Below are 24,755 nucleotides of genomic sequence, written 5' to 3'. Positions count from 1 at the left end.
TCACACACTGAGAGGCAGCATCCCTGGTGCTGACGACGGGCGCGAGGAGCCCAGACCTGGAGGAGGAGGAGCTGGGTCAAAGCCGTTTACTGCCCTGTGAGGTGACCAGAGAAAGGAAGGGGGGGAGAAGAAAGACTGTCATTTAAAGTCACTCTACACACAGTGAGAAATTCATTTGTTCTCTAAAACTATCCTCTTCCTGGCCCACAGGAGAATCCTGGTGGCCCAAGGGTGAGTCACTGCCTATAAAGTAGGGTGGTCAGAGGACAAAGAGTTCAGGAGGCCTGGGGTGACAGGCCCATGGGATCCCCTCTCAGTAAATTCATCACATGGGCCTCTGCAGCCACCCTCCTAACTCTTTTCTTCCTATAGAGCAGGCCTCAATGCCTAGAGGATGAAATTTTAAAAATATACATATATGGTTAACCCTAAATGATGAAATGTACGGCCATTAAAAACACTCTACATAAATGTTAATAGCATGGGAGAATATTCAGCATTAAGGCTAAGTGGAAAAAGCAGCAAGTTACCAAACTCTGTATGTTCACTGATATGAGGAAAAAAGGAAGCAATGCATATTCCAGATACTAGACTTGTTGTTAGGTGCTACCAAGTGAGCTCTGACTCATAGTGACCCTATGCACAACAGAACAAAACACTGCTTGGTCCTAAGCCATCTTCACAAAATTTGCTATACTTGAGTTCATTGTCACAGCCACGGTGTCAATCCATCTCATTAAGGGTCTTCCCTCTTTTTCACTAACCCTCTGATATCCTTCTCCAGGGACTCGTCCCTTCTGACAATATGACCAAAGTATGTGAGATGAAGTCTGGCCATTCTTGCTTCTAAGGAGCATTCTGGCTGTACTTCTTCCAAGACCAATTTGTTTGTTCTTCTGGCAGTCCATGGTGTTTTTCAGAGTTCTTCACCAAAACCACAACTCAAATGCATCAGTTCTTCTTCGGCCTTCCTTATTCATTGTCCAACTGTCGCATGCATATGAGGCTACTGAAAATACCATGGCTTCAGTCAGGCGTACCTTAGTCTTCAGAGTGAGATCTTTGCTCTATAGATCCTAGACTATAGCATCTTACATAGACAGACATTACTATATGCATAGAATGTATGAGTGGGTGGGTATGTGTGTGGATATGTAGATGTGTAAATATACACACACATACATAAATCATGTATATCCTAGAAGGCAAACTTAACAATAGTTACTTCTCTTCCCTCTGAATGTGGGTTTTGTTTCATTGTTGTTGTTGTTGTTATTTGCCGTCGAGTCAGCCCCGACTCATAGTGACCCCTCCTTGGGTTTCCGAGGCAGTATCACTATACTTTATTATTTTATAAATCTCCTACAGCACACATACATATCTTAATAAGAGGGAAAAAACAGGTTTTTAAAACTGTTTAGTAAGCAAAGCCAGATGGATAGGCTTCTCTGCAGAACCAGAGTGACAGGCCAGCCCGGAAGAAGAGCCTGCAGTTGAGACCCAGCACCCGTGGCCCAGTGATGCCGAGAGCCCAGCCCAGCCCCACCTCCTGGTAGTACAGCCTCAGGAAGCAGCCAGGGAGTGAGTGCAAGACCTGGCACCTCTCTCAGGAGGCCACTTCAGCCTTCTTTACTGAGAAACGTCCTAGGAAGCTTTGTCCTACTAGCAATCTGGGAGATGCAGTCTTCATATACTTGCCCACCACTGTGCCCACCCATTCATTAGAGCGGTCCTGGGAGTTAAATATAGATCAGGTAGAGAGGTTCCCTTAAAAGAAAAGGGCAGACATGCATGTTCCCCACAAAGACAACTATTTTGAAAGACAGGCATATGGGGTGAACATTTATATTAGGTAGATATCAATCACGGGGAGAACAGAAGGGCTGTGTATGCACAGGAGACAGCTCGGGGGGCAGGAGTGCATGGGATGGAAGGGCACAGGGAAGAGGTAACTATGGGGAGGAAATGGGTGGAGAGCTGTTGCATTATGGGAGATTACAGTCAATGTCATGAGACAAAGTATATGTGAACTGCTGTATGGAAGATGAATTTGCTCTGTAAACTTTCACCTAAATCACAATGAAATTTAAAAAAAAAAAAAAAGGAACTGTTTTGTACACTAAAGAGGTAAGGGTAAGCTCACAGAGAAATAAGCATGAGAGGGACTTGACAAATAACCCAACTTCTTTGAAGAAACAGAGTTAATGTCTAAACCTGTGGGATTCAGAGCCCTGTTGAAGAAACTAACCTTCATATAAGTAAGTACATATTTCTAGTTTGCAATCAAGCCTGCCACACACAGGCTAAGACCACAGTAGGGGCTCTGGCACATGTAAGCTTCTCCCTGTTCCACCATTTCTACTTTAAGAATGAATATCTGGATCACAGCATGGGCCTTATCCCTTTTCTTTTTGGGCCCAGTCTAATTTTTAAGCAGCATCACACTTAAAAACTTTTTCTCATCCTCCCCTATTCTCCCCAAGGCTGTGTGTGTGTGCCTCTTCCAGTGGCAGGACCCATCCTGTTTGCCACTATTGTTCTTAGGTCAACAAGAAGTTGAGTCAGCTCCACTCACAGTGACCTTATACACAACAGAACGAAACACTGCCTGGTACTGCGCCATCTTCACAGTACTTTCTATGCTTGAGCCTATTGTCACAGCCACTGTGTCAATTCATCTCATTGAGTCTTCCCCTTTTCCGTTGACCCTCTACTTTATTACCAAGCATGATATCCTTCTCCAGGAACTGGTCCCTTCTGATAACATGGCCAAAGTATGAGAGATGATGTCTAGCCATTTTGGCTTCTAAGGAGTGCTCTGGTTGTACTTGTTCCAAGGCAGATTTTCTGTTCTTCTGCCAGTCCAGTCCATAGTATATTCACTGGTCTTCACCAACACCACAATCTAAATGCACCAATTCGTCTATGGTTTTCCTCATTCACTGTCCAAATTTCACATGCGTATGAGGCTACTAAAGAGACAGTGATTTGGGTCAGCCACGTCTTATTCTTCAAAGAGATATCTTTGCTCTTTAACACATTCAAGAAGTCTTCTGCATATATGCCCAAAGCAATAATACATCCTTTGATTTCTTGACTGCTGCTTCCATGGGCACTGATTATGGATCCAAGTAGAATGAAATCTTTGACAACTTCAGTCTTTTCTCCATTTATCATGATGTTGCTTACTGGTCCAGTTGTGAGGAGTTGTGCTTTCTTTAAATTGAGATGTAATCCCTATTGAAGGCTGTAGTCTTTGATCTTCATCAGTAAATGCTTCACGTTTTCTTCAACTTTCAGCAAGCAAGGTTGTATCATCTGCATATTGCAGGTTGTTAACGAACCTTCCTGCAATACTGCTGCCGCATTCTTCTTCATATAGTCCAGCTTCTTAAGTTATCTGCTCAAAATACAAACTGAATGAGTGTGGTGAAAAGATATAGCCCTGACACATACCTTTCCTGTTATTAATCCACGCAGCAAATCCCATGCTCTGTTCAAAGGACTGCCTCTTGGTCTATGTACGGGTTTCTCATGAACACAATTAAGTGTTCTGGAAATCCCATTATTCCCAATGTTATCCATAATTTGTTACCATCCACACAGTTGAATGTCTTTGTATAGTCAATAAAACACTGGTAGACCTCTTTCTGGTATTCTTTGCTTTCAGTAAAGACTCATGTGACATCAGCAATGATATCCCTCATTCCATGTTCTCTTCTGAATCCAGCTTGAATTTCTGGCAGTTCCCAATAGATGCACTGTTGCAGTCATTTTTTAATCATCTTCAGCAAAATTTTACTTGTGTGTGATATTTAGGGTATTGTTGGATAATTTCTGCATTCTGTTGATCATTTTTCTTTGAAATGGGCATGTTTTGGCCCTTTTATACCACTCAAACAGAAAATACCACAAGTGGGTGGCTTTAACAAACAGGAGTTTATTCTCTTACAGTTTAGGAGGCTAGAAGTCCAAGTTCAAAGTGGCAGCTCTAGGGGCTGGGTAAAAGTCCCTCGACCTTGGGCTTCAGCTCTGCCTCTTGCTCCCAGCCCACTGCAGCTGGAGGTGTCTCTTAATTCACACATCTGCTGACTGCTGAAGCTGACAAACCCGAAGTCAAGAGATAAAATGGCACAGTCCCAAGATTATCAAGCAACACGACAAGCCACTAGTTCAAGTTCAGCAACAGTCCCAAGATCAGCGGACAATGTGGCAGGCTACTCACTAATGACTCAGCCAGATGCAGAACTCAATGTGCCAAAAAGTTCATAGACCTTTCTCAAAGTATCTTCTTATATACGGGAAGCAGACCACATCCCTAAGGCAGGCACTCAGCTGCTCACAGCAGATTTCACCATAGAGCTAATTATCACTTTCATCATGGGGAATAACCACATCCAGCTGCCCAGCCACTCAAAACCAGCCCAGCCAAGTTGACACATAACCTTAACTACCACAGGGCACAAATACAGATCTCTTCCAGAAGGGTGGCCGGGCAGCTATCTCCCAAATTTCTTGGCAGAATGAGTAAAAGCACTTCCAGCATTGAATCCATTTGTTGAAACATCTCAACAGGTATGCTACCTAGTCCTGGAGCCTTGTTTTTTGCCAATTCCTTCAGTGCAACTGGGACTTCTTACTTCAATAACATCAGTTCTTAATCATATGCAACCTCCTGAAATGGCTGAAAGTCAATCAATTCTTTTTGGTACTGTGGCACTGTGTATTCTTTCCATCTTCTTTAGATGCTTTCTGGATGGAATTTGTTTATTTATTTATTTGCCCATAGAATCCTTCAATAGTGCAATTCAAGGCTTAAATTTTTTCTTCAGTTCTTTCAGCTTGAGAAATGCTGTGTGTTTTTCTGTGTTTTTCTGACTTCAGGTCTTTGAACATTTCATTGTAATACTTTACTCTGTCTTCTTGAGCTAACCCCTTTGAAATCTTATCACCTCTTTCACTTCATCATTTCTTCCATTCACTGTAGCCAATCTCTGTTCAAGAATGAGTTTCAGAGTCTTTTCTGACATCCAATTTGGCCTTTTCTTTCTTTCCTGTCTTTTTAATGGCCTTTTGCTTCCTTTATTTATTTTGGCTTTTGTGGACTTGTTCTACAATTTTCTTAAGCTTCAACTTAAACTTGCATAGGAGCAACTGATGGTCTGTTTCACAGTCAGCCCCTGACCTTCTTCAAACTGATGATAACTGAGCTTCTCCATTGTCTCTTTCCAGAGATGTAGTTGATTTGATTCCTGCATATCCCATCTGGTGAGGTCTACATGTATAGTTGCCACATATGTTGTTGAAAAAAAAGGTATCTGCAATGAATAAGTTGTTGGTCTTGCAAAATACTATCATGTGATCTCTGGTGTCATTTCTGTCACCAAAGCCATGTTTTCCAACTACCAAAGCTTCTTTGTTTCCAGCTGTGGCCTGTCAGTCTGTCCTACTGTGGTAGCTTGCATGTTGCGGTGATGCTGGAGGCTATGCCACCAGTATTTCAAATAAAAGCAGGGTCACCCAGGGTGGATAAGTTTCAGCAAAGTTTCCAGACCGAGAGAGACTAGGAAGAAGGAACAAGTGGTCCACTTCTGAAAATTAGCCACTGAAAACCTATGAATAGCAGTGAAACATTTGCTACTGTAGCCCCATTTGTCATTTATCTGGCTAGTCTGAGTCCCCAAGGCCTCAGAGAGAAATAGGCAGGTCTCACAAATGGCCTCACCCTAAATGTGTATACTCAGATTCTCTGTCCTCATAGATCATGACAGCCAGGCAAGTGGACTGGAGACAGCCCCCAATACTAGGCAGAAAGCAAGTAGCTGGATGACAGAAAGCCCGTGGAGCATGTTCCATGGAAGAAAACAAAAGCAACAACTATGAGGATGGCTCCACACATAGGATTAGGCTGGGATTCTGGCATTTTCCAGCTTTATGGGTCTTTAAAGAACATCAAGTTCAATCCCACTGCTATACGGATGAAGAAACCAAAGCAAGAGAAGGCCCGGTCATTAACATGAGTCACCTAGCAAGCCTGCCAATAGGCAGTCAGGCCCATAGCCTACCCCAGATTCCCAGGCTATTACCCTTCCCCAGTCTTCTCCTGGGCAGAGGTCATTCAATTAACCCTGGTGAGCAACTATGTTGCTGCTCCCAATGCAGGTCAGCTCCAGTCAGGACAAATAAGCAGTGCAATCCATGACACAAAGGGAGAAAAAGAAACTTGAAAAGTAGTTTCTCTGTGTGGACAGAAATGGGAACTCTTGATTTGAAGGTGTGTGCAGTAGAGAGAGAATGAACAATGTACTTGGGTCCCACCAAGTACTCTTCTGAGTCAAAAAATGGCAAGTAAATGATTAGAAGAATAAAGCTGGCCCTGTAGGTGGGATTATCAGTCTAGGGAGGTCATTTCAGGGAACTATGGAGCTGTGCATCAGGGAAGGATTCCGAGAGAACAAACTTCTCCCTATGCACCACATCTGGCTTCAGGGAGCAGCAAAAGAGCCAAAGGGAAATGTCCCAGTAGACAACCCAGGGTGGAATGGAGAAAGAACAGGCAGCTCTGGGACTCATCTATGTAAAAAGGGTTCCAAAAGCTATGAGATTTCATCTTACCACCACCAGCTAAGAAAAGGTGCTAAGATGAGTCATAAAATGACAACTCACTCACTGCCACTGAGTGGATTCCGACTCATAGTGACCTCCATTAAGTTTCCAAGCTTGTAAATCTTTACAGAAGCAGACTGTCTCATCTTTCTTCTGCAAAGTGGCTGGTGGGTTTGAACCACCAACCTTTTGGTTAGCAGCCAAATGCCTTAACCACTACACCACCAAAACTCCTTATAAAATGGCAAGAGAAGAAGCAAAAAGGAGAAAGAAATACATTTATAAACTAGTCAGACAATAAATCTAATGCAACAGAAAGGATGAAAACTCTAAGTCTTTCAAAGAAGCAAGGATGGACACATCTGAGGGGGTGTAGGAAAAAAGACAAGGGTGGCCTAGAGCAAATTCAGATGAGCACACAGATACACTCCACACCCTCAGCCTCCTTATTTAGATGGAAGCTCAGAGCTACAGTCCCCAGCCCAGGCTCTGCAAGCTGAGAAGCATTTCTGAAATGGAAGGGCCCCAACTATCACTCCACTTTCCATTAAGAATACTAGCATGAGCCCAAAGGAATAACCACTCCCCACCCCCAACAAGGCTCCACTATCTTTAATGCCTGACTTAAGAAAACAGAAGACACTGGGTAACAGGAAGAAACCCAGGCCCACGAAGACAGTCAGATGTGATCCCAGGGCCTAACAGGGACCTTCAACTCCCACCTGGACTCCTGGCCCCATCACTACAGCACCCCACCCTACATCAGGAGGCTACCAGTCACTCTATCCACAACTGTCCCAGGACCACTGTAACTAATGTGGTTTTGCTTTGAACAGCTGAACTAATAATAATGCTATACAGGCAGTCCTCATATTACAAAGGAATTCAGTTCCTAAATCTGTCTTTAAGTAAATTGGAACAGTCAGATATAGTTCATATCATAACATCAGTTAGTCAAATGTTTATCGTTGTATATAGTGTACCCTTCTGCATAAAAAATATTAAAGAAATACTTCCAGATACACAAAAAATCTTTAACATAATAATATAGTAATAATAATAATAATGTTTTGATGTGTGTCACAACATAGCATCCATTTGTTATTATGAGCCATTGATTCTATGTACCTCAAAATTTTAATATAATAGGCGTTATGAAGGTTGGTTCATAATTAGGGGTTGTATACAAATCGGATGTTTATAACCCAGGGACTGCCTGTACAGCCACATCAAATAGGAACTTGAACGCTCACTCATGGGCTGGAAGTTGGTTAAAGCTGAGTCAGCCCCATGCAGTTAGTAAAACCAGTTTCAGTTAATGTGTCTTCTGCCACACACCATGATTGAAAGAATGAGAAAGAGCACAGCAAATAAATTCAGTTACCCATGAACAACGTGGGGAATATGACTTTTTCTTGCCTGATAAAAAAAAAAAAAAGGAAAAAAACATTAAACAGTAACACAAATACTATTTTTACACTGTGCCCTATACACAGCCTGCTTACACACAGCCCAAAAGAAATCAAATGGGCATACCAAAAAAAAACATGGCAAGTGAGACATGGGAAACTAAATTATAGTAACGGAGAGAAAAAAAAATGCTCTGGAGAAAACTCAAGTGACTATACTCCACTCAAAATGCCTGCCTTTTAGAGGAGTGCTATGAAGAGCTATTGGTGGATGGAGAAACACAGCAACACCTGGGAGGAAGGGAAAGCAGCACATGTTTTAGGGGTGAGCAGAAACCAGACTAGATGCAATCCTGATCCCATGAAACCTTCCAATAACCAGATTTTGCAAAATATTTTTGAATACCATGAAGTTAAATATTTAGCAGTCAAATGCCTTACTAGCTACTCTGGTGTTGTAGTACCCAAGGTGTTTCACTGCTAACCAGAAAGCTGGTGGTTCAAACTCACCAGCCACTCCTTGGAAGGAAGGCTGGGCAATTATACTTCCATAATGATACTGCCTCGGAAACCCAAGGAGGGGCCGCTATGAGTCAGAGCTGACTCAACGGCAGTGCGTTATGTTTTGTTGCAATGCCTTACTCACCATGCCACTAGAGCCCCTTAATTCTGTTTATTAGGTATGTTAAATACCTAGCTATAGTTAAGACATATTCCTCACGTAGTATGGCTCCACTGCTCCTGAAGAATTTGAGGGAGGGAGGTGGAAATATGGGGTGCACACATGCACACTCAATAAACACATGCATTTATGCACATGCACCCCCCACACATACATACACACACCTGATTAACTCCTTCCCTCAATCAGTCCTCCTCCAAGGTCTCCAGCAGCACTAGTAAAACTACCGTGGACAGTCTACAGACAGGCTCCTTAGACTTTTCAAATGGGGAGATTTTTCTCAGGCTGAAACTACAAGCCATACCTCTGTGCTTGTTTCTGTAAAAACTGGCTTTGTTCATTTTTGTTTGTTTTTTAAAAACTGTCAGATTTAATAATGGAGCTGGGTTATGGGATATTTTCCCCCTTCCTTTTGCAACCAGTATATACCATCTTGGTTTTCATTTAGTCAAAAGGTCAGCAGGAAGGCCAGAGGTCAAAAGCCAGACAGGCCAGAAGGAAGCCAGAATCAAAGCAAAGCAGCAACCCAGTGGGGACACAACCAAATCCACAAGAGTTATCTTCAGGAATATGCAACTGGACAGAGATAACTTGAGCACTGAATTGACTGCTATTTCAGTGTGCACATAGACGAAACAATTATCACATAAGCACTTGAGAAAAGGCCAACCCACAAAAGCATCTTTAATTTTTAATACAAACAGAACAACATAAAATTTGTACTAATTAAGTGAAAACTAAATACAACTATTTCTCTTGGGAAATTCATTTCCAGGAATCACAGCTCACACCTGCATCTAGGATGCTTCGCAGAGTCTAAGAAGGTGAACAGAGCAGACACTCCTGGGCTTCAGGTAACACTGGATTCTCTGTATCTACCTAAGAGTGGGTCATCTCTGGGCATTTCTCTTCCTAGTGCTCTGCATCAGGAAGCAAGTGGAAGTCAGTCTCTCATGAGACAGGAGCAGGCACCTGAAGTGGCAGTGCTACCCCTCCTTGCTCACGATGCTCTAAGGCATCTGTCCCACCAGTCCATCTATGTTTCAGGCCTGCTCTCACATCCTGAGGAGCCCAAGGCCCACCAAGAAAATGCTATCAGATAGAGACTAATAACTACTCTACAACCTGCTGGAAAAAAGAAACAGGCACTGCTTCCAAATACTTATAAAGACCTTTAACCTCCTCTGTATCATTTTGGGGAAATGGCAACTCTCACGTAGGAATAGCCATCTATTCCATTTATGACGACAGTGTAAAAAACTGCCTCTCCTCAAGTCTGCCAGAAACACCTAAACCTGAGGAAAATTCATTTTATACTTACCCCACCGAAGAAATTTCAACGGTTAGAAAAAAGTTCTGATTTATGTATTAAATGTGCTTTTAATGAGATTAAGCCCTTAAGGAAGTGGGTATACTCCAAAAATAAACAGAACACTCAATTCTACAAGAATGGACAATAAAAGCCTTTTTAGAATAGACTGTGTATCAAATTGGGTTTTCCCCGAATGTGCCTTAATTACTGAGGAAAACAGAAATATAAGCTCTCTTAAGGAATTATGAAAATTTCAGAGTTGTATCCATATTGCTTTTGTAAAAACTGACAAAACTGCCCCTACTACTCAAAGCAGAGACAGGGGCAAAAGTGCCTTAGTTGCAACCAAACCACCAGTCCTAACTAGTTACCTAACTTAAGGTACTGACTAATATGACAGTGTAACCATGCAGTATTTTATTTTATTTTAAAGCTCCTTTTTGTGTATATGCTCACAAACATGGCGAACATTCCTCAAGCCCTCCAGACTTTAAGAAGGGTGGCAAGCACCAATCCCACACAGTGGCACAGTACAGAAGTGCAAAGATTCTCTATGCCTGGGAAAAGCAGCATTACGACAGGAAGTAGAATGGATATGGCGGACAGACTAAGCCAATTTTCTGAAAGAAGGCTAAAATGACAAGAAGATTGTGTTGAGGCTTGAATGTGTTGAGCCCACTTGCAGATCTAAGAGAATGTAGGCTATTAAGAAATGCAAGCATTTTCAACTGGGAGGAAATAAGAAAAGAAAGGGCCAAGTGACCCAGTTCTAACCTTCATCTTGTTTTAGTCTTGTTGTTGTTGTTGTTGTTATGTGCCGTCGAGTCAGCCCTGACTCATAGCGACCCCTCCTTGGGTTTCCGAGGCAGTATCACTACGGAAGTAGGATTGCCCAACCTTCCTTCCGAGGAGTGGCTGGTGGGTTTGAACCGCCAGCCTTCTGGTTAGCAGTCAAGTGCCTTAGCCACTATGCTACCAGACATAAAATCTTGAAGTTATGTTCACTTTTAAAAAAAAAAGTGAGGTTGAACAATATATACTGACATTATATTAGCAATATAAATCATGACAGGCATGTTGCTGAGCAATATTTGCATACAATCCTGTAAATATGTTTAATAAACCTACAGCAGATGCATAAAAACATGCCTTTATGCACACAGGAGTAACTAATACAGCGTGTAAGAAGTGTGTGTGACACCAACACAGAAAGCATTTACCTTTTACTTTATATCATACAGAAGTTTTAGTACCTAATCTGTATTTGATCCAGTATCTAAATACTTAAGGGCTTTATATTTTTTTTAAGATCATCAGGAGACTTGTGGTAGAGTTTGCATACACATAATTGCAGTGGTTCCTTCTACCCCTGAAGCATACTTGCTAAGGAAGTCTGCTAGTCCATAAGCACCTTGAGAACAGGGACCATATCACAGTCATCTTTACTCTCCAGAGCCTGCCACGGCTGCCTTTCAAGACTCTCCTTCCCAGGACAAAAGCTTCAGGCTTAGGGTTCCCACAGCAACAGACTCCACAGGGAATTTAAGGCAACAACAGATTTCACGTCCCCTAAGATGTGAATAATAACAGGCTGCAAGTTGGTTTATCAAACTAAGTTTACATGTTCAAAGCTTCAACAAACTGCCTTACAATCTGCGACTTTATACTCAAACAATTATCATTTAAAATTTCCAGGACTTACCCTTTATCAAAGAAAGACGTATGCCCTGAACGAGAGAACTTTGTGCCGTTGCTATTCATCACCCCACAGTTAACATTCCCTGAAATATAGGATTTTCGTGATGCTTGGTCCTTTGCAAAATTCCTGCAAGCTGCTAATTTGGATTCTAAAGCCTAAAAAAGAGAAGAAGGGATGATTTAGTTGTCAAAACAGTACTTGCACATAAAAATTTGAATTTCAAACCATTTCTTCTTAAAAACTGAAACCACACTCTCTCAGTTGGTAACGGTGGCTATTTAATCACAATCAAGCATCTTTCTAGTAGAAAGAGAAAATGTTTATATTCTGATTCGCTTTAAGGAGCTCAGAATATTTAGTCCTCTCAGTACTGCTGAGGAACGCAGGTATACTCTTCACCTTACAACTAAGAAAACCATGGCACAGGTAGGCAAAGGTGGATCCCAGGTCCTGGGGCCCCATCCACTGTTTCTTTCTGAGTTGTGGGCTGCTGGCTGGTAAGTTGATTTGTGTGAATGTGTGTGTCTTTTGGGGAGCAAGCTCTATAAAGAATCCAAGAATTTGAGAATTTAATGCAGCCAATTCTTTCTACAGATTCCTAGTTGTATTTCTTCTACTACATCAGAATGCATGAGGGCATTTACAACACTTCACATAAAATTAAAAGCTATTCTATTTCTAAGAATGTACTGTAAAATGTCTAACTGCTATCTTGTTCATAATTAAATAATTCACCTGGAAATGACATCAGACCCTTAGGATTTACCTCTAAATTGGGTGTCCTTACTTAGCACCTGTCACCACAACACCTGGCCAGTGCCAGGGTCTACAAAGGAACAGATGGCAGGAAGAGAACAGCAGTTTCTCTGATATTTCCATCACATACAGGCATCACCAACTGTTCCTTTCCCATAAACACTTGGGCCAAATCAAGGCCAAAAAAAAAAGGAAAATATAATCATGACCAAATAAAAAAGACAGAACACAGAGTCCATTTCTGTTTTGGACCCTTAGGGGTTATGAGTACACAGATAAATTCAATCCAGATAACAGACACTTCACTTTGAGAATCCCATTTGAAACTCCTCCCCACATAATTTCGTAAGTGCTCTTAAGAAAGAGCAATAAACACAAACTAAAACTTTTCTCTTCTCCTTCTTTGATAAAAATACAATGAACTAGTAAAATAACAATAGAAAGAAAGAAGAAAGGTTAGTGACCTTGTAGAATAAGCTCCTGAATAAGAATTATTTCAGAACTTGTTAAACATACACAAAGTAGAAATAAGAGCCATTAATTTCTATATTGAAGACACACATGCATTCATTCAAGTATGGGCTGACATCTCTGACAGAGCAGGCACCAGTGGTGTGTGAGGTATCAGTGAGACATCCAAGAGCAGGCAGTGGGCCTAGCACTCAGGGGGAAGAGGATTCTACAGATAACGATTTAGGAGATACCCACTTCCACTGGTAGAGAAACCATGGTTGAGAATAGTAAGATCAAAACTCCAAGTAGAACCAACACTGAAAGGGTAGGCAGAAGAAGAACCAACAAAAAGAAGGAGATGCAATTAACAGAAAGGTAGGCAGATCATGAAACAGCATCAGAGAAGCAAAAGAAGAACATAATTTAAAAATTTTTAAAAAGGCAGTGTTGACTGTTTGGAGTAAAATTAAGGCAGAAGAGCATCCACCGGATAGGGCAGTTTCAGTGGTGTGAGCAGGGACTAGCACCCAGACTAGAATGAGCAGGGAATGGATATATATGCTGTCAAAGTGTTAATAGCACATGTAGACACTTCTAGAACTCTTAGTTGAGAAGGGAAGAAAGCAACAAGATGACAGCTAAAGAGAGATGTACAGTAAAAGGAAAGAATAACTGCTTTTTTTTTTTTTTTTTTTGTAAATTCAGGGCCCCTCAGATCCCCAGGTGTCAAAGGTCCTGGGAACACTGCGTCCTCACGGGTGATCAGAGCCCAGTGCTGGACATCATGGGGGAAGAATAACCACTTTTATTTTTGCTTTTTCAGATTAAAAAAAATATGTCATATAAAATATGTAATACACAAATTATGTATTTTATGTATCATATCTAATGTGTAATACTTAATATCAGATGTAAATATTAACATAAATAGCAAAGAGAGACGCTGAAGGTACAGGAGAAATAAAGGATAAGAAGCGTGGAAGGAATGGCATCCAAAGAACAGTGGGAGAAATCTGCCATGAGCAGAAATATAACCCTTCTACCACTGAGACAAAGAGGAAGAATGGCTGCAAACAGAGGTAATAATAGGAGGGTTATAACAGAAGGTGAGCAAGGAAATCAAAGAAGTTTAAATCAGATGGCCTTGATTTCCTCAGTGGAAGAAGATGCAGGTTTGGGGGTTGGGTATTCCAGTTCAAGTCAGTGGACTAAGCAGTATAAAGAAATATAAAAAGAAATCATTAGAGGTACATGGAGAGGTTGGCAGGTAACAGCAGAGCAAAGATGTGGATGATGGTTTGGAAGACAGACTTTCAGCTGAATGGATGAATCATGTAAGGCTCCAAATTTCACTTTCATGCACCATTTCTGAATAAATTTTCCATACACTAATGCAAAACAAATCAGGAGCAAAGAGAGAAGATGACAGGAGGGGCAGGAATAGGCAGAACTAACCTAACAGTGTAATGAAGAGGAATTCAAGTGTGACAGGTGTGCAGCAGCCCTAGACGTATACTGGAGTGTTCAGTCAAGGTGTGAAATTCATCTGGATAATGGGAGAAACAAAGCAAAGAAAGCATATGTTTCTTCTAGCCACAAGAAAGAAGGTAATTGGAAATGTTAGGAAAAAGAAAGAGGCATGCAAGTCAGCTATGACACAAATAGGAAGCAAAGTAAAACCTGGTATGATTTTGAGTAAATGACAGTTAAAGAACAAAAGGCTTGAAACATTTCTCTTTTAATGAACTAAAAGGCCACGTCCTCCTCCTCCGTGATTATGGAGTAATAACATTTGCTACCGACTAATTTTCAACTTTCAGAATCAGTTGTTGAGTTCAAGATGGGACGGCAGAAATGAGAGAGACGGAGACAAAGAGTGAAGAGAAGTATAGGAGCTGAGATCCAGTCTAATAAATTCAGAAACACAGGTTTAAATATATTAAAGTTATAAAAAAAAAACTTAAGGACAAAAATTAAGAAACTGAGAGGAGGTGAGATAAATTCATCTTTTTCCTCAAAGTTGGTAAATCAAGATACAGAAACATAAGTGCATTATTTTGAATTACAGAGGTAAATACAACTCTTACATTAAAAAGAGTAAAATAAAAGTTACCTGGGGAGTTGAAAAAGATTACTTTGCGTACTATATGAATAATTTTTTGCACATTGTTGTTTATATATATAAGGTTAGAGTCACCTTAAAATGCAGATTTAGAGCTAATCTGGTAATTGCAAAATAATCAATTTATAAACCAAAAAAGGAAAGAATTAAGACCTAGTGCCTTGGGATCATGGATGAGTAGGAAGAAAGGAAAAGCAGATAGCTGATATTAAAAAAGAGTACTACTCCTAATTCCAAAGAATACATATTACTCAGAGTAAAAAACTGAGTAAGCAGAAAAACAAGTTAAATATTTGAACAGCCAAACTATCCTGGGATACAAGACTAAAGCCGAGAGGGCACTAAGTTGAGGTAGCCAAGGAATAGTAAGACCTGACCAAGACCAACAGTAGAAACGAATAACATGGGCCAAATGCTAAAGTCATACAAAATAAAAGGTCAGGGAATGACCAGGAGGCTGGCAGACAGCAGCAAAGAACAGGATTAAGAACACACAGCAGGTCCTACAGGAAATACAGTAGACAAAAATGGAGGAGTCAGGATGCAGAAACACCAATGGGGAACAGGAAGAATTCCCAAGTTGTAGCTTAATAGCTCAGAACACAGCGCCTTCTGGAGAGGCTCCAGTGGACCCACGCCTTCGCATTACGTGTCTGGACCAGTCCCGGCCTAGCAAGTAGAGGCTTTTGCTTCTCAGCTAAATTAGAGCCTTTACCACAAGAAAGTATCCTTTTGTCTTTCCTGAATTCAAATTAAGAAATAATTCAGTACCCTGGCAACTGAAAACACTCAGTGGTAAATAATTAAATGCTTACCCCTACTTTCCGTAAGAGATCCCCCACGATATTTAGTGCTGATATCCTAGCAGAAGGAGTTAGTGGACTGGTACCAAAACCATTTGGTATAGCTAGAGAAAAATAAAAGGTGAGTGATTACATGTGCAGTTCCCCTTAAACTTGGGTTTTGTTGTTGTCAGAGAGTACTAAACACTCAGTGTAAAATCAATGTAGTATTCCAAACTAAGGATGACGTATAGAGTGAAGAAACCATAAATGAGTTTAACCATTCTCTGATAGATACCCAGATTATATCCAATGTTTCATCACTACAAAAACACCAGGACACCTATCCTGTAACATCTAGACAAGTATTTCTAGAGAAGAGATTTCTAAAAATAGAGCTGCTAGGTCAGAGGATATGTCCACTTTTGTCATCATAATAGATCCTGTCAAAATGTTCTCACAAAAGGTCATAGCAACATCAGCAACTCTGTATGGCACTGTCCTCAGTAACACTAGATATTATCAATCTTTTTCTTTTTTTTCCCCCACTTTGATAGGCATATTGTTTTAATTTTTAGATCTGTGCTAAGTAGTCATTGATTCTCTGCTTTAGGAATCATCTGTTTGTTTTCTGCTTTGTCAACAAACCACCTTAAATTGATAATCTACCACAGCCTCAAAAAAGAAAGATATTACAAACCTTTTGGTGAAGGAAAACTGTTTTCTGTTCCTTTGCCAACAGGAGTAGCTGGCAAAGAGAGTGATGCCTGGACAGCAGAATCCATCTTTTCACAATCTAGGGTTGGAGAACTGGGAGCCGACTTCCTGGTTACTTCCTGTTGCCTTTCCCGAACTGCTAGTTCTTGTCTTAAATCTGCAAAATGTGGCAAAGGGATAAACACTCACTAGAGGACCTCAGCAGATACAGCAACCAAAGTAGCAGCTGAAATTCCATAAAGACATTTTTCCTAAATTACTACTTTGCAAAAATGAATTTCCTATTTAACAACTTTCATTTACACAGGTATCTGCTATAATAAAAATGACAATCCTACTTCCAAACAATATTTTAGAATTTAAAGATGCTATATAACCTATGTCTGTAGACAAAAAGAAACCAGACAGAGTCCAAGGTACACAAAAATAAACATTCATTACCAACTTATTTGCTTTTATTTTGGAAGGCTATGGTTATAGAATTGCTGCAAAATCAAGGAAGTGCAGTTTTGTTTAAAATGGTTGTGTTTTTTTTCTTTTTTAAAATCAATTATCACTATAAAAAATTTTATTTAGGAAAGAAAGTATTAAGAACAGTTAAAAACTTTTTCTTCTTGATTTCAAATATTGAATTTTTAAGCCAGTTATGCAACCAAGCTACAGAGTATTATGTTAAAAAATGATAGCTTGATACATGCTACCACATGGATGAATCTTGAAAACATTATGCTGAGTGAAATAAGTCAGTTGCAAAAGGACAACTGTGGTTTGACCCCACTTAGATGAAATGTCTAGAACAGGCAAGTGTACAGAGATCACAGTTTCTGAGTGGTGACCTGGGGGCAGGTGGGAGGGGCGCAGGAAGACACAAAGCTGTGGGGACACTGAACTTCTGTTAAAGGGTAATGAAAAAATCTAGGAACGATGGTAACCGAACATGATGAACATATTTTATGTAAGTGAACTGTATATAAAGGAGCCCTGGTAGTGCTGTGGTTAAAGCACTGGAACGCTAACCAGAAGTTCAGCAATTCGAAGCCACCAACTGCTCCGCAGGGGAAAGATGAGGCAGTCTGCTTCCACAAAAATTTATAGTCTTGGAAACCCTATGGGGCAATTCTACTCTGTCATATATGGTCGCTATGAGTCTGAATTGACTCCATGGCAGTAGGTTTGGTTTTGGGTTTTTGAACTGTTCAAGTAAAGATTTTTGCAATGCCAAATGTTTTACCACCTAGATAATCACAATTTTTTAAAAAAGATATGAGGTTAATATCATATACATTATATAAATTATGAAAGCTCTTCAGATGAATAAATCCTCCCTCAAAAAAATGGGAGAGATATGAGGAAACAATTTTGAAGAGTCAATGAACACTGAGTAAAAAAGTTTCACCACCAGTAATCAAAGAACCATGGATTAAAACAATGAGATACCAATTTTCAAGCTTTCAAATGAGGTGATTTTTATAATTTTTAAAATGTATTTTTATTATTAACAGTGCTGGTAAAGAGAGTGAGGAGGACACTCAATTGCTGCTAGAGGGGTGTGAAAGTAACAACTTACTTAGAAGGTAATTTAACAATGTATAGTATAACCATGAAAAACATTTACATCCTTTGCCACTTCTAAGAATCTGTTCTAAGGAAGTCATCAAAGATATTATGGTGTATATACATAGTAAGTACCAGGATTATATTCACATTATTATAGCATTCACAAAGAATAATAAAGGGCTCATTAAACAAAACAAAACTCTATAATAGAATATTTGAAAAACAGGTTTTAATGGCATGAACCAGAAAGAAATACACCAAACTCCCTAAATAAGAGGACTAGCAGTGATTTTTATCTTTATATTATGATGCGTTCTACCATGCATTTAAAAAAAAAAAAAAGGTGGGAAAGAGGTAAAATTTTAAAGTATATATTCACTGTATGTATAATATGTATACAGCAATATGTACATGTACACAAAGCTATTAAGTGCATAATACAAAACCATTTGTGTAGAAGAAAAATTAAAAACAAGCAGTAAACGAACAGTGACAGTGGCAAAGGCTTTGGAAAACAGACCAGAGTTTGAATTCCAGCTAACTAGCTATGTAATCTTGGACAAAACTCAGACTGGCTGTGCCTCAGTTTTCTCATCGATAAAATGAGGAGAATAATAATAGAGCTGATGATGTGTTAAATAGATTAATAAATTAAAAGCACTTAATACTTACATACCTAGCAAAGGTATATAAATAAATGTGTAGCTTAAAAAAAGTTGATCCTTCAGCTTACTCAGTGCTCTGGCTTAAGGACAATAAGGAAATAGATAAATATTATTTAAGTTACAAATTTTACCTCTTGCTTCATCCTTTAATCTCTGTACAGACACCAACAAAGATTCTTTTTCATCAAGTTCACTTTCTAAAAATGCATTTCGTTCAATGGCCTGATTAAGTCTTTGCTCAAAGTCTTCCAATGAAACTATTGTTGCCCTAAAAAAAGAAAGAAAAGTTAAGAGTCCACGGATTAAATGACTAACATGTGCAAATAACTAATACAAAAGGAAATCACCAGTTTGTCTCCTGCCATTTCCTGACCTAGCTAGCCTGGCCCAGTTCAAAGAAAATGATCTCATCCCCTTCTGACCTCAGTGGTATTTAGTGTCTCTACTATTATTTGGGGCCATTTAATTCGTTCCCTGGAGAAGGACATCATGCTTGGTAAGGTGGAGGGTCAACAAAAAAGGGGAAGGTCCTCAAAGAGATGGATTGACACAGTGGCTGCAACAATGGGCTCAGGTACAGCAAGGATTGTGAGGCTGGCACAGGACCAGGCAGTGTGTCATTCTAGGAGTTGGAGACGACTCGACGGCACCTAACAACAACACGACAATACATCTCCACCTCAATTCCTTAAAGTTCCTAAAAGGAAGGACATTTATTACACACTTTATGTCTCCATGGTGTTTCAAATGCTATAAAATCAGGTGTATACATTTTCAGGAGGAAAATTTTTCAGTAGTTTTGAAGCATGTGAACATTAACTAGGAACACATTTCAGATGCAAAGTCCCAGGTCTCATGCCAAAGTTTCTAACTTTGTTAGTGCAGCATGGAGCCCAGAACCATGCATTTCCAGCATGTACATACACTTGATCCTGAGGACATTTTGAAAAATACTGACCTACATGCTGATGGCTCCCAAATGTCTACCTCTAGCTGGAAACTCCCTCCTGAGCACTAGATTTATGTTTTCAGTTTCCTGGAAGGAACCTAAATTTTTTAAATTCCTTTAAAAGGAATCAGTACCTCAAAGTCATGACCAAGACCAAACTTATTATAACCTACCAACCCTTTTCTTCTTGCATTTCTCATTTTAGTCATTCAATAAACATTAATATACATCCACTATGTGCTATCTACTACAGAAATACAATTCCCTGCCCTCAAATTAGTAGTATAATGCCATGACCAATTTTATCAAGTCCTGTCCACTGCCAAAATGTCTATCAAAGCCATTTTCCCATCTCTAATCTTCATCTATCACCTGGATTACTCCTCAGTGGTCTTCATATTTCCTCCTGCCTACTTCTAATTCCCCAGTATTCTCAAATCTAAATCAGGTATCACTTCTCTGTTTAGGAAATCTTAAGGGGCTCTCCATTGCCTACGGAGTGATTTTCAAACACGGTACCGAAGGTTCTTCATAACCCGGCCCAACCACCTTCCAGTTTCATCTCCTTCAGCTACAATGTCTTTATATATGTAGATGAAAGTGAAACATTAATACCTCAAGCACTATCCTGGCTGTCTTTCAATCTCTCTCTTTACCTGGTTAACATCTATTCTCCACTATCTGCAAAGACTTCTCCAATTCTCCCGAGAGTTTTAACAGCTCCTTCTCTACGCCCTGGAGTAACTTGTACTCAATTTACTGGAGTATTTATCATATAACATGTTCCTATCTGTCACCCCCTTCAGGGCAATGAGTAGCTTATCTTTCTAATTTCAACCCTAGCATCACGTCAGCCACTTAGGAGTCAGTCAAAAAATACTAAGGAAAGAGATACCAAGGAATAATTATAAAGCAACATGTATTAAGTTTGAAACCATTAAGAAACAACTAATCATAGATGCATGAAAGCTTGGCAAAATAAGTGCAAGCCTTGTAGGTTGTTCAGCAAAATTGTAATAATTTTGAGAAAATTGATCTGTATTCAATAGAAGAGAATGAAAAAAAGAAGTAAAAACCTCAAGCAAAGAATCTGCAGAATTCAGGTGCACGATGAAAGGACCTAAGAAAAGTGTAGTAGTATTGAGAATATAGAGTATAGAGAAATGATGGAGGAATTAATGAGTTTTAAAGAAAAATTGCCAGGAGCAACAACTGTACAGGAAAGAAGAAGACAACTGGGAAGAGAAAAGCTTGGAAAGGGGTTAAGAATCTTCTCTGGAGATAAAGATTATCGGTCCGTTTAAACAATGAGTTGCAGATGACATGAAACACCAAAAGAAAATGTTCTGGGACTAAGATCTGGGTGATATGTGAGCCTAAAAATGAACTTTAATAACTGCTCCCAACTTTGCTCATTCTAACAAAAAGCACATCACTCGCTTACCTCTTTGCTCGCTCCAGGTCATCATTGGCCTGCTCCAGTTCTCTCACATACTTATGCAACTGCTCCTTAATGGCTCGTGTTTGACTTAAATCATCTTCTAACACTGAGACCTGCTTGTAGCTCTGTGCATACTGGTGTTCTAGCTTCTCCTGAAGGCATGTGTATAGGGAGGAAAGTAAGTGTTATTAACATAGAACTAAAAAAAAAAAAACTCATTGCCATCAAGTCGATTCAGAATCACAGCAACCCCCTTTGCATTTCCAACGTGGTAAATCTTTATGGAAGTAGATCGCCCAGTCTATAACTTTCCTTAATAAAGTGTGCAATCCAACTTCAAGGGAAACAAAAGACACACAGAATTCACCCACCATCTGAGTTGACAGTCCCCATACTTTTTGTAATATTTAAAACTAAATGACACATTCTAAGTACCTTGACTCAAAACCATTTAGGTTATCAACCATCCTCCTCTCAGAAATAAATCTAATAATAATCTAATAATATCATTCTGAAGTTAAATAAAATAATGAACCCTTCCCTCAAAAACCGTGAACTTTGTGAGAAAACCTCTGGTTCTCAGGCTGGGAATCCAGCCCAGGTTAAGTACAGAAAAGTAAACTGCTACTCAGCTTTCAAATTCTCTATTCCCTGTCTGTTTTCCCCCACCTCCAAACCCACCTACCCACCCCCAGACACAGAACACTTCCAAGCATTTGGCTAAGGCAGGTGGTGAAGAGCAACAAAAGGAGTTAATCCATCTACTCCTGAAAATTCCTTCTTAGAAGGGATTTTCTAACCCAAACTAGATTTCAAAACTGAAGGGGCTGTGACCAACTATGAAATTATTTCACATAAATGTAATTTGAAAGTGCAGCAAAAAGAGGTAATCTACTTGTCAAAATAGATAATCAAGCAGCTTTTGAAAATTATAAGAACCACAATATAATATTATAGTTAGGCACATATAACTAGGAAACGGACAGCTATGACGTTTCTAAGTGAACCCCTGAACTCTAAACCTTTCTTCTGTTCCATAAAAAAAATTGTTTTTTTCAAAAACTAACGTTAAGCCTCTTTTCATATTCTCCTTGTTGCCTACTGCTCTGACATTCCTCCTGAAAAAGATTTCTCATTTTAATAAAACCCAACATTTTAGATACCACTTCCACTGCCACAATTACCTTCAATGCTTCCACTTCATATTTTAATCTTTGGTTATCAGCTTGCAAGTCTCTATTTCTTTGTTCAGCCTGGACTAACTGTGCCTCCAACTCTGCTTCTAATTCTCTGCTTCCTTCCTGGAATTCAACTAGCTCATCTCGAGCTTCCTGGAAGCTAATGAGAAACAAAGTGGGAAAGATAAGTTAGAGTACGAACCACAAGGATCATGTTGAAGATGAATATGTATCAGTTCAATTATTTCAGACCAGATGCTAATGCTACTATAACCAAAACCAAACCTACTGCTATGTCGTTGATTCCAACACATAGCAACCCTATAAGATAGAGTTTCCAAGGCTGTAAATATTTACAGAAGCAGATTGCGACATCTTTCTCCCACAGAGCAGCTCATAGGTTCGAACTCCTAACCTTCTGGCTAGCACCCAAGAGCTTAACCACTGCACTGCTAGGGCTTCTTAATGTTACTATACAGATTCTACTAAAAAATAAAGACAATTTGGTTTGCATTTCTTAACTCTATAAATTCTGAGTTCCATAAAAATTAGTTATAAGCCCCAAAAAGGGCTCACAACTCAGTGATTACAATATTTACGAAAAGTTAAGTCTATATGTGGATTAGTTATCATTAACTTCTTCCTCTATAGAATTTGAACTGACTGGGATCTAGGAACTCTAATTGGGGAGGAGGACAGCATCTTTATTTTCACTAAAGTAACTGAAATTCTGCACCTCCTTCAATTGTGTTCAAGAGAGATCACAGATATTCCACACCCCAATAGAGTTCTTGCAGATGTCTGTAAATATCATTTATTCATTCTCATGACTATCTCAAAATTACAGCAGCTATAACACTTACCCCTAGACCTTTTTATTTGATGCATTAATAAAGCAGCACATTATTACTATACCAAAAATCAGTTTAATATTTAGAAAATTGTCTTTCAGTGTAACTGGTTTCTATTCTTTAACTTATACGTTTAAAAACATGATTCTGAGAAGGGGTCCATAGGCTTCCTAAGCCTATTAAGGCAAAAATGGCACAAAAAATTATTCAGAACCCCTGCCTCACACATGTACCTTCTATAACTACCAGCACATTATAATAACTGAGTTCAGCGATAACCACGAAATAAAAGGTTTGATAAGGCTTAGTAAACTCTGTTAACTAAAATGGGAAAATATGTATTTTAGAAAGACTCCGTTAAAAAAAAAAAAACTAAGCCAAGTTTTGGTGCATAAAAGGTTACTATCTGTAAGTTTTCCAAGTCAGTAAAATAAATAAAATTTTCTATCTTGCTCCATACCCCTGAAGGTCTTCTCCCTCCCACAAAGCTTTGCTGGCTTCCAGACACTGAAGAGAAATAAAGTCTGTTGAATGGAGACCTAAACAGCTTAGTAGAATCTCTAAATGGCCAAAATGATGAGGCAGAATCAATGTATATACAAAAGACCAAAGATGGCCAAGTCTATTTATAAGCATAAAATGTGGTCAGTCACCAGAAGAAATCATAAATGACAGTAAATTTTCTTACTATTCTAAAAATTTTCATAAATACAAAGATTTATGGCATTTTTATACTATTTAAACACAAGCAATGTTATGATTATTTCTAGAATCCTAACTCTTACCCTGAAACCCTAAACTTAGCTTTATGTTTTTTTAAAAAAAGAAGCACAAGCTAGCCATGATGTATTCCAAATGCCCTCCTCTATTTTTACCATGCTTGTCAACAGTACCTTTGTTTATACTTCAAGGAAAGTTCCTTCCAATAAGCAGTTTCCTCCTTTAAACTTGAAAAATCTGGTATATCTTCACCATCCATGATCAAGAAAGCCTGTAAAATATTAAAGACAAGCTATTATAAATTAAATAGAGAACACAGGAATCTGAGTAAAAATATATAAAATCAGAGACAACTCTAAATCTGCAGCATTTTGGAGGGAGTTACACATAAAAGAGGCTATACGTGGTTAACTAATTAATAAATCATTTCGTTGTACCATTCTCTGAGACCACCAATATTGTGGATGAGGTTTGGTTTTTGGTTCTGTGTTCCGTTAGGCTGTGTATTATTTTTACTCATTTCTGTCCTAACACAATGCCTGCTACATAGCAGATACTCAATAATAGCTACTAGATTAAACCAAAATTGATTCAAGCAACAACAACAACATCCATATTGGGCAGCAAGAACTCAAGACCACAAGGAAAAAGACACTTTTGGTAAAGGATATGATAAACATAATTTTGCAGCCCCACCACCAACAACCAAAAAAAATGTATATAAAGTTATATACATACATAAATATACATATATATGTGTACATATGTGCATATACAGATGTATCTATATGTATTTGAAAGGAGCTCTGGTGGCACAGTGGGTAAGGCACTTCGCTGCTAACCAGAAGGTTGGTGG

The 24,755-nt window shown here is 39.3% G+C and overlaps 1 protein-coding gene and 1 non-coding gene across 2 annotated transcripts; both read right to left on the bottom strand.

The window, feature by feature from the left end:
* Positions 1 to 24,164, bottom strand: NDEL1 (nudE neurodevelopment protein 1 like 1). Its single transcript, XM_007952221.2, has 8 exons — positions 24,073 to 24,164; positions 22,335 to 22,488; positions 21,154 to 21,302; positions 18,892 to 19,028; positions 16,522 to 16,695; positions 15,855 to 15,946; positions 11,712 to 11,863; positions 1 to 94 (listed from the first exon to the last, which is right to left on the bottom strand). The coding sequence occupies exons 1-8, from the start codon at positions 24,156 to 24,158 to the stop codon at positions 1 to 3; spliced, it is 1,038 nt and encodes a 345-aa protein (XP_007950412.2). The 5' UTR covers positions 24,159 to 24,164.
* On the bottom strand, positions 13,622 to 13,711 carry LOC122151199. Its single transcript, XR_006164032.1, has one exon. It is a non-coding gene; the product is annotated as a small nucleolar RNA SNORD88 (small nucleolar RNA).
* Positions 24,165 to 24,755: the final 591 nt, after the last annotated feature.

This window comes from Orycteropus afer, unplaced genomic scaffold (genome assembly GCF_000298275.1).
Source record: "Orycteropus afer afer isolate SDZICR_OR568_19922 unplaced genomic scaffold, OryAfe1.0 scaffold00330, whole genome shotgun sequence".
NCBI lineage: Eukaryota > Metazoa > Chordata > Mammalia > Tubulidentata > Orycteropodidae > Orycteropus > Orycteropus afer.
Note: the sequence above shows the minus strand (reverse complement) of the source record. Positions and strands in the feature narration are given on the sequence as shown.

Bases quoted from the DNA above. Each gene is read 5' to 3' on its own strand.
- NDEL1 (XM_007952221.2), bottom strand. From the start codon at position 24,158: ATGGATGGTGAAGATATACCAGATTTTTCAAGTTTAAAGGAGGAAACT. The intron at 22,489-24,072 runs GTACTGTTGACA...GTTTCTCATTAG, and splicing joins TCCTTGAAGTATAAACAAAG to CTTCCAGGAAGCTCGAGATG. The intron at 95-11,711 runs GTAAGTCCTGGA...GTCACCTCACAG, and splicing joins ACGTCTTTCTTTGATAAAGG to GGCAGTAAACGGCTTTGACC.